This window comes from Erigeron canadensis, chromosome 3 (assembly GCF_010389155.1).
Source record: "Erigeron canadensis isolate Cc75 chromosome 3, C_canadensis_v1, whole genome shotgun sequence".
In the NCBI taxonomy this organism is placed as follows: domain Eukaryota; kingdom Viridiplantae; phylum Streptophyta; class Magnoliopsida; order Asterales; family Asteraceae; genus Erigeron; species Erigeron canadensis.
The window spans coordinates 34,425,677-34,437,698 of NC_057763.1; the positions used below are offsets into that span (position 1 = coordinate 34,425,677).

The 12,022-nt window shown below is 31.1% G+C and overlaps 1 protein-coding gene and 1 non-coding gene across 3 annotated transcripts; one reads left to right on the forward strand and one right to left on the reverse strand.

The window, feature by feature from the left end:
* The first annotated feature begins 5,367 nt into the window (after positions 1 to 5,367).
* LOC122592546 lies at positions 5,368 to 10,659 on the forward strand. 2 transcript variants are annotated; one of them, XM_043764802.1, is made up of 7 exons: positions 5,368 to 5,578; positions 6,420 to 6,974; positions 7,550 to 7,722; positions 7,869 to 7,964; positions 8,671 to 8,924; positions 9,094 to 9,311; positions 10,293 to 10,467. In XM_043764802.1, the coding sequence occupies exons 2-7, from the start codon at positions 6,621 to 6,623 to the stop codon at positions 10,374 to 10,376; spliced, it is 1,179 nt and encodes a 392-aa protein (XP_043620737.1). In that variant the 5' UTR covers positions 5,368 to 5,578; positions 6,420 to 6,620; the 3' UTR covers positions 10,377 to 10,467. The 2 variants fall into 2 exon arrangements, with proteins under 2 accessions (XP_043620737.1, XP_043620736.1); XM_043764801.1 differs by having other exon boundaries at positions 5,375 to 5,578; positions 10,097 to 10,659.
* A 575-nt stretch (positions 10,660 to 11,234) lies between these two features.
* Positions 11,235 to 11,306, reverse strand: TRNAH-GUG. The gene has a single exon. It is a non-coding gene; the product is annotated as a tRNA-His (tRNA).
* Between the last annotated feature and the right edge of the window lie 716 nt (positions 11,307 to 12,022).

Here is a 12,022-nt window from a genome sequence, read left to right on the forward strand (position 1 = left end):
TAGAAGCCTAAAATTTTCCATTTTACCAAAATCAATGATAAACGCCTATCATTAGGAAAGGGTTTACATTTTTTTTCTCTAAACTTCACATCGACACATCCTATGCTTATAGAAAACTGGAAAAAAAAAAGGAACAATGATTGGTTGTGCCCTTTCCATAGAAAATCATCTTTCGTTATAACTCATATGAAACTAATTATCTAAAGTCGTTTAATTTATGTCAATATAATCAGACAACCAAAAATAGAATATTTCCATAGTCGGTTCTAAAACGCAAATCCAAAGCGTATATTGTTGATCCAAAGACATAAAATTCATCCATTGTGTTGATAACCATATGTCCATGCCCATCAAATTATGAAAAAAAATAAGAAAAAAAGAAGCGTCAGAACATGATCATATATAAAAATATTAACGAGGTTTATTAGGAGAGAAAAATATAATATAAATCTATTCAATTTAAGATATATATAACTTAACTTAATAACTAACATAATAAATCCATCAATCCATTAAGATATACATGATATGATTTGCCGTCTTATTTTATTTTTAATATCATTACTTAATGATTAATGATGATTAGGCTAAAATATAATTTTTAAAGTATGCTTTAATGATGATTAGGCTAGAGTATAATTTTTTAAAGTATTCTTAAAATTAAGAAATTATGTAACTATTACACTTAAGTAAAAATCCTATATGGTATAATTTCATGATTGTCACATAATAAAAAAATTATTCTCTTTTAGTTATATAAAGAGATAATGTCATATTAAATAACTTCGATAAACATATTTTTAATATATTTCAATATAAAATTCAAAGTTTTAATGCATGGATAATTTTTTATTAATGCAAATAGTAAACTAAATTGGAAACTATGATAAACTAACATCTAATATTAATAACTCATAAACTCCCGTGTATTAGATACTAGGGGTGAGTATGGATCGGTTTGGTTCGGTTTTTGCTTAAAACCGAAACCAAAACCGATCCATTCGGTTTTTAGAAAACCAAAACCATTGGATTCGGTTTTTGTTCGGTTCGGTTTCTCGGTTTTCCGGTTCAGTTTGGATCGGTTTCGGTTTTTTTATTAAATTTTGTTTTTTAAGTTTTTTTAAAATATTATGTTATAAATTTAACTTTCAATTGTTAAGAAAAAAATATGATATAAAAATTCAAATACAGAGAAGCTTTTTATTAAGTAATTATATTTTTTAGATGTTAAAATTTGTATAACCTTTATAAAACGAATTGTTTTTACTGCACATTTTTATTAAAAATATACAATTTGTATTGATTTGTACAATAAAAAGATAAAAAGATTAAAGTATTAACATATTTATAAATTATAAGTAATAAACATAAATGTAATATGATATAAAAATAAAACAAATTAAAATATATTTAGTTCGGTTCGGTTCGGTTTTGATCGGTTTTTTGGTATATGAAACCGAACAGATCCGTTCGGTTTTTAGAAAACGAAAACCAAACCAATGGATTTCATTCGGTTTTCGGTTTGATTTTGTCGGTTTTTTTCGGTTTTTGGTTTTCCGGTTCGGTTTTTGCTCACCCCTATTAGATACGGGGCTGAAATCTTGTTTGGTTTTTACTAACACTATATAAATTTCGTTATAACTGTGACAATTAATGATTTATGAATATGTAGATATGATTATATGATAACCGTAATGTGCTTGGTTTTTACACACACTCATAACCTATTTTGATGACATTCATTTCACTGAAATAAAATCATTAAAATCACGGTTGCAAATATCGGCCGATATATCGGATATCGGCTTTCAACTAATACGAAATATGGATTATCGGTTGAACTTATCGTTTTGGTCAGATGTCGGTCAATATCGGCCAATATCGGTAAAAAAAAAGTTGAATTTTATATATAAAAAAAAACACGGGTTAAAACCAAAAATAGAGTTTCTGACTTTAAGATTAAAATGTAAAATTTGTTTCGTAACATAGCAATTAAGTTTGAAAGGTATGTACACTTATGTCAAATTATATATATTGTTAGTATATATATCTCATCTCATCTCATATATAAATAAAATAAGATTCTTATGACATAATTATTTTTTAAATAATGCTTACTTGTCACTATTACACTTATTTATATCAATTTTTTTTTTTTTATCTTTTTTATCTTTTTGATTTATGATATCATCATATTAAATTATTTTCTAATTGATTTATGATTTATATCTTTTTTCTAACGTAAGCCCAATGTAATTAAAATGTAATTATCTAATTTATTTTTTTCAGTTTTTTTTATTTAATTTATTTATGATACTAAACTTTCTTTCTTTAAGTTCATTTCATTTTTATTTTTGTTATTTATGATGTCCTTTTCTATAAAATAAAAAAATTAGTTCTAACTTTCTTTTGAAAACTCTAACAATTTATACATGGTCTTTTAAATTTTCATCATTTAAATAATTTAATCATGATAGATTTTTAAAGTATCCACATATTATGCGGGTTAGTAAGTTAATTATATTTATACTTCTTTATAAAAATTATCACACCCTTCATTTTTTGAAATAGTTACATATGAAATTACTAAATTACCATCAATATATACTCACTATGGAATAAGTTTTTATAAAATACCAAATTTGTCCTTAATGAATTAATTTACCTCTAAATCTTTATTTTAATAATTAACACTTTAAGTCTTTATCTTTTAAAAAAGTTCCACTATCACGATTAAATTAACCTACACTACTTGACACCGTCACTACCACCAATAGTACTATCACCGACACCACTAGACCACCTTCCCTAACACTACCGCTGCATTGCTCAGGTACCATACTCTTATATTCGAAATATAAAGTGTACTATTTCGAGATTATGAATATGGTTGAACTATCTCATAGTTCTTAGATATCGACGTAATTTAATATTATAAAACTTTTATTAATAAGCCCGGGTTGAACCCGGGTTATTAGCTAGTATATATATATATATATATATATTATATATATATTTTAAATAAATTCCTTTACAAATTAGGGTATCCGATATATCCCCAATATATCCGATATATCGCATATCAGGGGTCGCCCGATACGATATAGAAAGCGATATTTACAACCTTGATTAAAATAGATATGTATATGTAACATATATCAAGAAATAACCTGATTTTGTCAATGTCTACGAATTCAAAGAGAGTGATTTTTAGGTTTTCGATGCAGCAGTTAAATATTATTGTTGTACGAGTAATATTTAACAACAATGTCATGACACTCGTATGACACTTACGATATAACAATAAATGGCACAACTTATACAAGATGCTTAGAATGATACCACATATGAGTTAACATTATATATTCGTGATTTCGTTTAGTTGAGTTGTGTGTTTAATAAAAAATGAACTACAATATCCTTATAGTTGTAGAGCCTTTTAAGTTAAACATTAGTTATTATAAGATTTTTCATCTTTAATGTTAAGGATCTGATCGACATCCATGATTATGTTGAGTTAGCTAAAAGGAAGAAAGGGGTCTTTAAAGGCATTGTGGCAATCACGTGTTGGTTTATATGGAAAATTAAAAATGAAAAACGGTTATGTAATTCAAAGATAAATAGAAAAAATATTGTTAACGAGCTTAAATCCATGGGTTTTATTTGGTATAGATACATAGAATCAAAATTTAATATCTCATGAGACAGGGGCGGAGCCACATTGGCATTAGGACGAGTCAAGGTCCATTCCAGCAGATTACTTATACTGTAATTATATGTAGAAGAATGATAAAGTTTTAGGTTTATAATGAAGTTGACCCATCCCACCATAATAAAATGAAAAATAACATTGGTCTATCCCACCAATGCCTCTTACTTTGCACATCACGACAACATGTTTTTCTCAACCATTTTTTTTTTGACTAACAGAGCCTCAACTATGGAAGTTTAATAGGTTTCATTTTCTTTTTCTTATTTCAATCTAACAAAGTTATTTTAATTTATTCATTCTATTTCTTTTTTTTTTTTACTACTTCCTAAGTTTTTATTCCAATCAAACAAGTGTGTATTATTATATATCTAATATTTTATCTTATAAAGTATTTTGTCCCTTTTTTAAGAAAAGATGATTTTAACTACCCAAAATCCTCCTATTCTTTATTCACTAATTTAAACATCTATACTTAATAATACCTATAATAACCTTAAATTTCAACCACTCATTTTTTCCTCTCTCCTCAAATCCCAGTCACTCATTTTTTTCTCACTCATCCATAAATCATATTATTCCTCTAATTTATTCAAAATCTTTTATCTCAAAAACCGTATATCGTTATATTATAAAAATTATATGGGCATTTTTAAAATTTCATGCTACTGTTTATGAACAAAATCAATGTTATTTCGCTGTCATTTTTCGACCACTGGCCAGATAAAAAGAAAATAATTTTGGCCCTCCCCGTATCAAATTACTGGTTTCGCCACTGTCATGAGAAAGCATTAATTTATTGAAAAAAAATCTCATGAGAAAGCTCGTGCAAATTTGATCTATTGTAATTTTGTTTGTACATTGTAATCACACTAGTCAATTTGAAGGTGTATGTGAATGAAAGTTAATTTTAAAAGAAGTCTTTGAGCATTAGTTTAATGATTGAAATATCATCCATTTATTCATGAGGTCTTGAGTTCAAGCCTTGGGTAGGACATAAGGAAGTCCATTTATGAGGGTTTGGTTTGGGTATACTCATGTTCAAGTCTGAGGGAGCAGGGTTTACCCCTATTAATCGTCGTGCCTTCAGGTAGATTCGTAAGGGGTTTCCCCCATCGGGTATTTGAAATAGGCATTTCTACTTAATACCCCTTAAAATGTTACAACGTATGCTAGATCTTCCACTGTCAAACCGCGACACGAAGTTTCCAGTGAAATTCATCTTTAAAATAATACTCCATAATAATAATAATAATCTATACTATATTATAAAAAGAATAGCCTTTTTTTATTTTTGGTAATGTTGAAAATATTACATATTTTCACTTAATACCCCTTAAAATGTTTTCACATACACAATCCCTTTAACATTAATGATTAAATTACACTATCAATCTATTTATCACTTAAAATAAGTCCATTAACCTTTTACATCAATTATACACAAAACTTAACGCCGCTCCATCACCAATAGTCGCCCAACCATCACACCGTCGCCGTCATGACCGCCGCCGCATCGCGCGGGTACCGTGCTAGTAATAATAATAATATAATAATAATAATAATAATAATAATAATAATAATAATAATAATAATAATAATAAAATTGTGTGATGTTATTGGAGATGGCTTAGATGAAAGTCAAGTGTCAAAAGTACCAACTTCAACTGACGTGGACGTCTTTACTCAGATACATCCCGAAACAAACACACAGACGCACCGAAACAAAACAAAACAGAACAGGACATATTCTAGGTAGCTGGATCTTTCTTTCTTTCTCACACATAAACCAAACAGACCAACTGAATTATGTAAATTGATCCGATGAAGGATTTTCGAGTTATTTAGCCATTCCAGTTCCAGTTACAGGTATTGTTTTGTTCGTTAAACCGAATTATGTAAATTGAAAACTCATAGGATTTTATGATTCCAAATCATATATGTACACATCATTATCCTGTTGCTCTCTATATATGTATATATATAATAAATGACGAGGTTGCGTAGTGTTAATTGTTAAACTTAGAATTTAAAAAAAAAAAGGGTGATTATTAAAAACTTTATCATACTCCCTAGGATATAAACCATCATTGGAAATAATTTCTTTTCAGGAATTCGGGAGTTTTAATTAGTAGTCACAGATCAAAGTTAATTCAAGTATAGTAGATTATTGCATTTTAGTTTGTAAGATCGATCTCAACTATAGTTTAAGATTGGATTTGGAGATGTTGTCAGAGTTTATGTAGGATCAGTTTCTTTTAGGTTACGTCTAAGGATGGCTTAACATGTGGATCGTGTGTGTGTAGGTTACAACTGTTCTCTTAACCATGTTTATTAATTGCTCATATTAAACTGGATTACAATTTTAAATGGTAGAAAGGTCTACATATCTATATTGTGAAAAACATTGGTGGATGGCTTTAAAGGTTGACTTTTATATATGGCAATACTTCAGTTCACAAAGAATGCACTAAGAATAAGAACTCCTCCTAATTACCTTGGCATGATCAAAGATATATTCTACCATAAGTGAGCGAAATGCATGTTCAGTTCGATATTGTTTTAAGTGCTAATACTTGTTTAAACTTGGAAACCATAATTGCTGTAGTTATCTATGCGGCATAAGTATTGTATCTTTGAAAACATCTGCTCAAAGTTAGCCTTCAGATAATCATTACACATCACATAATGCTCATTTATGTGCTTGCAGATACAAGATTTTATTTTAATGTTGCATTAGCAACAAGAGTACAAGCAAGTTGTACGTATAAGAAGATGCAACCTATTTGGCACATTCAGTTCTTTGAAGATCAATCTTCGCAGGTTGAAAATAATTCTTGTGGTCAGAAGACAGGCGTTCTTTCCTAGAAATATTGTTTGCATGATTTCGTGAGTTGCAAGATATATTATAATGGGAGACTTGTTTCGTAATCATGTTCCTTCCACGAGCTATGAGGCAGCACAATCCACGACCAGCAGAAAGGATTCCAAATTAACTTTGGTTGCTTCTGGCTCCAAGCTTCTGTCCCACGCATCCTCAAAGCAAATACCTTTATTTAACAATATGAAACTCAGACAGCTACCTGCGAACGATATGGCATTGTTTTTACTGAAAGTTGGTTGGTTGGAGATGGTAAGGAGATTGTCAAAAGCCAAGTGCCCTTTTGTCTGGTCTGGTCTGCAGGCTTTACAAGTTTTCTGCTATCCACCGTTGAAGTGGCTCCAAAGATGGGCCCCTTTCAGGAATTTGATTAAAGGGGCACAGGTTTGTCTCTTTCACTTCACAGACTAAAGTGCATACTGATATGTCACACATCTTCATTATGAACAATGATATCTTACTGTCATATATGAGTTGCATAAACATACCATATCCTCCTCAGTTTGGATTTTTTTTTAAACAGCAGTTAAATCCCCTTAGTTCTGATGACTGAAAGATTATCTGTATTCCATTTGATTGTAAGTAGTAACTCATCGATTAATAGAGATATTTCTAACTTCAATTGTTGTGTATAATAACACCAGGAGTTTTTGGACCATAAGCCAATTATTGATAATCATGAATCTTACATATTAAAAATTTAGAGCCTGAGACTCCTGTTCTTAGCTTGTGAATACAAGTCAAACATGGGCAAATACTTCCCACAGCTAGTTCGTATTCTGTTAGGATGCTAGAATAATTATGTTTTTTTGGATCTGTTGACCACCTTGTATCGGAATCTTAGTTACTATGATCTGCATTTTACACCCAGGAATTAAGTTTTAGGTACATTCAATGATCTTCTGCATTTCTCTTCAAAGTTATTATAAGTTGATGGATATAGCTTTCTTTGCTTCTAGATAATGTCAAGGCCATTGCTAGTGCTCTCTATTGCGACAGCTCTCTATGATCAGTCAGGACAAAACAATCTTGACTCGGTAGACATAGAAAATTCAGATAGAAGAAACGATTGTAATGACGTTCCTGGATCACTTCCCGAATTGTCTTCTTCACAGTCTACTGTTGATGTAAGGTACTATAATCACGTTTACATTATTTTTGGTGGTCAAATAATGCTCCTCTCTCTCTCTCTCTCTCTCACACACACACACACACACACAAGATATGAATCTTTAAGGCCACAAAACTGCTCACATCTGTTTTGACATGTACATACAGGGTCGATGATGAAGCTTTGTCACATCAACCATGTAGAACTTGGCTGCTAGATCTATATAGAGAGCTTGACAACCAGGGTGTTCGTTTATCAGAAAGGTGATTTAGTACAATCAAGGGATTCATAGATTACATGGTCATTACGAATTGCAGTCAAAATGCATAACAAGATTAAATCTGTATGATAATTTATACAGCAGATATAAATATATAATGGGAGATATGAAACCATGATCTACCTGTAAGATTTGATTATTTCCATAAAGCTCAAGATTCTAATCGTTGATTAAAGTTCAAATATTATGTCTTGTTCGTTTCAAATTGTCATACTGAAACGAAGCATTGTCATTGACTATGAATGACAAGCCTGTAATTAGACTTTTGGGGATCGTTTTTTGGCTGCTGGTTTGGGTGGTTTTTATGAATTCTCCTTTCCAGAGGTTGATTAACATCAATTGACCTGATCAGTATTTTCTGCTGACACCAAGATAAGACCAAACACAACAATTATTCAGGATTTGTGCCAAGTAGGTCTCAGTTACATGGTGGAGTAATCATCTTATTTCTTGTCTACTGAAGATTTTCAACAACAAAAAAATGGAATAGTTGAAAGTTAAATGGGTAAAAGGGACAGTAATCTCTCTAAGATATATTTTGTTGAGCTGAAAAAAGATCTTTCACAAGAAGCATGCTGCTTCACTGTCATGATATAACATCTTACTCCGTTTAATGACGATTTACCTTTGCAAATTTTGTTCATAATTGCTGAAAAGCTTCAAGCATGACGTACTGATGTTTGTTGCAGAATAAACGAAGATGAGCTTTCTAGATTCCATTCTGCCGCAAACGGTGATTTTTCGTGTTTAGTCACATTAGTCAAGAAGTCAATACGTTGGAGGGAGACTTACAGATTTCTCTCAGAAGATGATCTTGAGATGTGGTCAAATATGGTATTCTGGCATGGATTTGATGTTAAGAACCGCCCATGTCTTTTCATTCGCCTTGTTGCTTGCATCAGGTTGCCACCTAGTGAAAGACCTCGCTTTGCACAAGCAATTGGTATGTTTACGTTATATTATGATTTTTAAGTTTTTGAATAGTTCCTCCCATTTTGGCATTTATTTGTGCATGTAAGCATATTGTAAACTTCCGCTCAGTAATTAATCTTGATAGCAATTTGATGAATATTTTAGATGCAATTAATCTTGATAGCAGTTTGCCATCACAGTATCTCAAGTAGAACACGGAATCCTAAATCTAGTAGATGCTGAAAATCCTCAAGTCACGGTATTGGTGGATTGCGAAGGATTGTCTATACGATTTCCCATGCAACTACTTAGATCCTGTGCAGCTACTCTGCAAGAAAACTATCCAAATCGTCTAGGCTGTTTGTTTATCATCCGGCTTCCTTCAGTTGGCAGAGTTATTGCACAGACCTTCATTCAAGTAAGCTTAACCCTATGCACTCCATATATACTTCCGTTGTTTCAAAACTAAACATATTTTAAATCTAAATATTACCGTTCCCAGTTACCTCATGCTCAACTGCAATATATTACACTTCATATGATCACAACGCACCATGTTTAATTAGGTATCAGCATTCACATTGAGATTGCTAATTTTTAGCCGTTACAAATAACAAAGTAGCTAATAGCTATCCTGGACCAGCATGAGAAACTTACAGTTAACATCACCCGGCTAATAGAAAGACTGGAGCCTCGCTCCCAACCATATTACAGTACCACAAGTCCACAGCACATCAACTTATATAGGGTTTTCATATTGAAAATAGCAAAAAAAAAAATAAAAAAATAAGGAACCAGTTACATATCAATGCAATAGTCAAAATCTGCAAATTTGGATAAACATTTACTTTTATCAATGTGGTGTATGCTAATATGCTCAAGTCTCAAGCTTATTTTCAGTATAGTTCGATTTCCAATGAAACATGTGGTTTTTTCCGAGGTTTTAATCCCTTTTCAGCAATTACGATTGTTTAATGTATTTTGGATTATTAGATATGGATATCCAAATACACATCTTTGATACATTTAACATTTGTTGAATATGGATATGAGAAGATGACACAGATGAAGATATCTGATCTGCTAATTGGCATGGATATAACATAGTTAAATCTTTATGATCTTCCTATGCAATCATGAATTTGAACCATTAACTCCATTATCAACCTGTAAACATTCACTTACAAAACTGTTCTTTTTTAGGTTCTTAAACCCACAACCCGACAAAAACTTAAAATAGTAGGGCAGGTGTACAAAAATGCCCTCTCAGAGTACCTCCAAACATTCCCATCATATCTTGGTGGAGAATGTGCGTGCTCAAAATGTGTAAAGCTTAGCAGTTCTCATCCACAGCTTCCTCAATTTGACGAACTTACGAGCAATAGAGGTGCAAATGCAGATACAGAGAACACTGAGCGGCTTCAGAGATATGGTCCAAGTTACGAGTATGGCAATGAAAATGAAGATTGTTTCAAGGTATTGAGATCTGCTGTGATCGGCATTCTCATGGTCTGGGCATTGATTGCTCTTATAGCTGGAATAATTGATCCTGAAAGTCGTCCCAGTTTACCTCACTTAGATATGAGTTAATAATGCATTTCATATTTATTATGCCGTCCTTATTATGTGCTTCTGTATACAACCGAATACCCTGACAAGTTTATCTTTTCAAACAAATGTGCACAACTTATGTATATCTGAACTACCTTATACATATTTTCCCAAGTAAAATATGAACAATCAGTTGCAGCACATGTTCTTAATTACAAGTTTGTTTCTGAGTCTTGTTGAGCGAATCCTTTCGTAACTGTCAAAGAATCCCTATGTCCGAGGTCGTATCAAATCCATAATCACAAGTAAACCCTACTGCAATCGAAAACACCCCACAAATATGTAACAAAATATTGTGTATATATATGGAACCTTAAAAAAGAATAGGCATAAAACACTAGGTTTTACCAGTTCACCTTTAACATCCATCTAGCAATGCATCAGTGTGTTATCTAGTTATTACAGTATTTATTAATGCATTTCAGTCAATTGTGTGTGATGGTATCTTTAAACTGTTACATGTTAGCAATATAATATGTTTGGTAGTGTTAGCAATTTTTCAAATATTAGTACATAAGTTATATCTTATGTGACATGGTTATAAGTTGCAAAAAGAAAATAAAAAAGACTGAAGGCCATAATAGTTTCGAGTTTTATATACGAAAAATTTGGGACTCTACGTTCATAATTGAGATGACTTGCGTGTATAAAACATATTCTTTCGTTAGTCACCTTTGGAGATTTCAGAATTGGTTTTGTGCAGTTAAAATTATAAAAAGCGTAAAAAAATTGTGGCTGCTGGGATTCGAGCCCAGGTCTCCACGGCCACAACGTGGAATTCTCACCACTAAACTACAGCCACTTCGATGTTTTCATACTCTATTTTATTTAATATATTTTCAATACCATCGAAACCTCAACATAAGTCATTCGAGAATCGAGACAAAAAAATTTTCATACTATCCAACATCACCTAACAGCTTAATTTATTCTTATCTTTTTTTTTTTTTTTTAAACTTTCGTAAAGTAGTCGACTTAATGGTACAACTTTCTATTTCTTTAACCAAATCACATAAAATATCATGCTATTTGGTTAGGTCTTTATTAATGTGATTTGATACTTTTGTCCATTATTTTTTATTTAGTCAGATTTTATTTTTATTAAATATTAAAACTATATGCGAGATGGAATTTTTTTTATCATTATTTTTTTTATCTTGTCTCAGTACAATCTATCTAAAACTATAACAAATTTTCAAAAAAATAATTGAGATGAATCGGATGATCATGAATGATAGACTACATTAACTTTGAGTTATATATATACAGTTACTTCATAATATAGATGCATACATTGATACAAAGACACATAGTAACATAACTTTAATTCCTACTATAGTACATTAATAACTATTTTGTGAACTGCAAGATCTTATTCCAAATGTCAAAAGAATCCAATTTTACAATGAGCCAAAAGGCAAATTCAGTTTTACATAGGTACACCAAACAACCAAAACATTCAATAAGAAATTACCAACGAGTCAATGACCCTTCTATAGGCGACTAGGCGTAACTCGA

Excerpts from the sequence above, each read along its gene's own strand:
- LOC122592546 (XM_043764801.1), top strand. The coding sequence starts at position 6,621 with ATGGGAGACTTGTTTCGTAATCATGTTCCTTCCACGAGCTATGAGGCA. Across the intron at positions 7,723-7,868 it reads CAGTCTACTGTTGATGTAAG|GGTCGATGATGAAGCTTTGT; the intron begins GTACTATAATCA and ends ATGTACATACAG. Across the intron at positions 9,312-10,096 it reads TTGCACAGACCTTCATTCAA|GTTCTTAAACCCACAACCCG; the intron begins GTAAGCTTAACC and ends GTTCTTTTTTAG.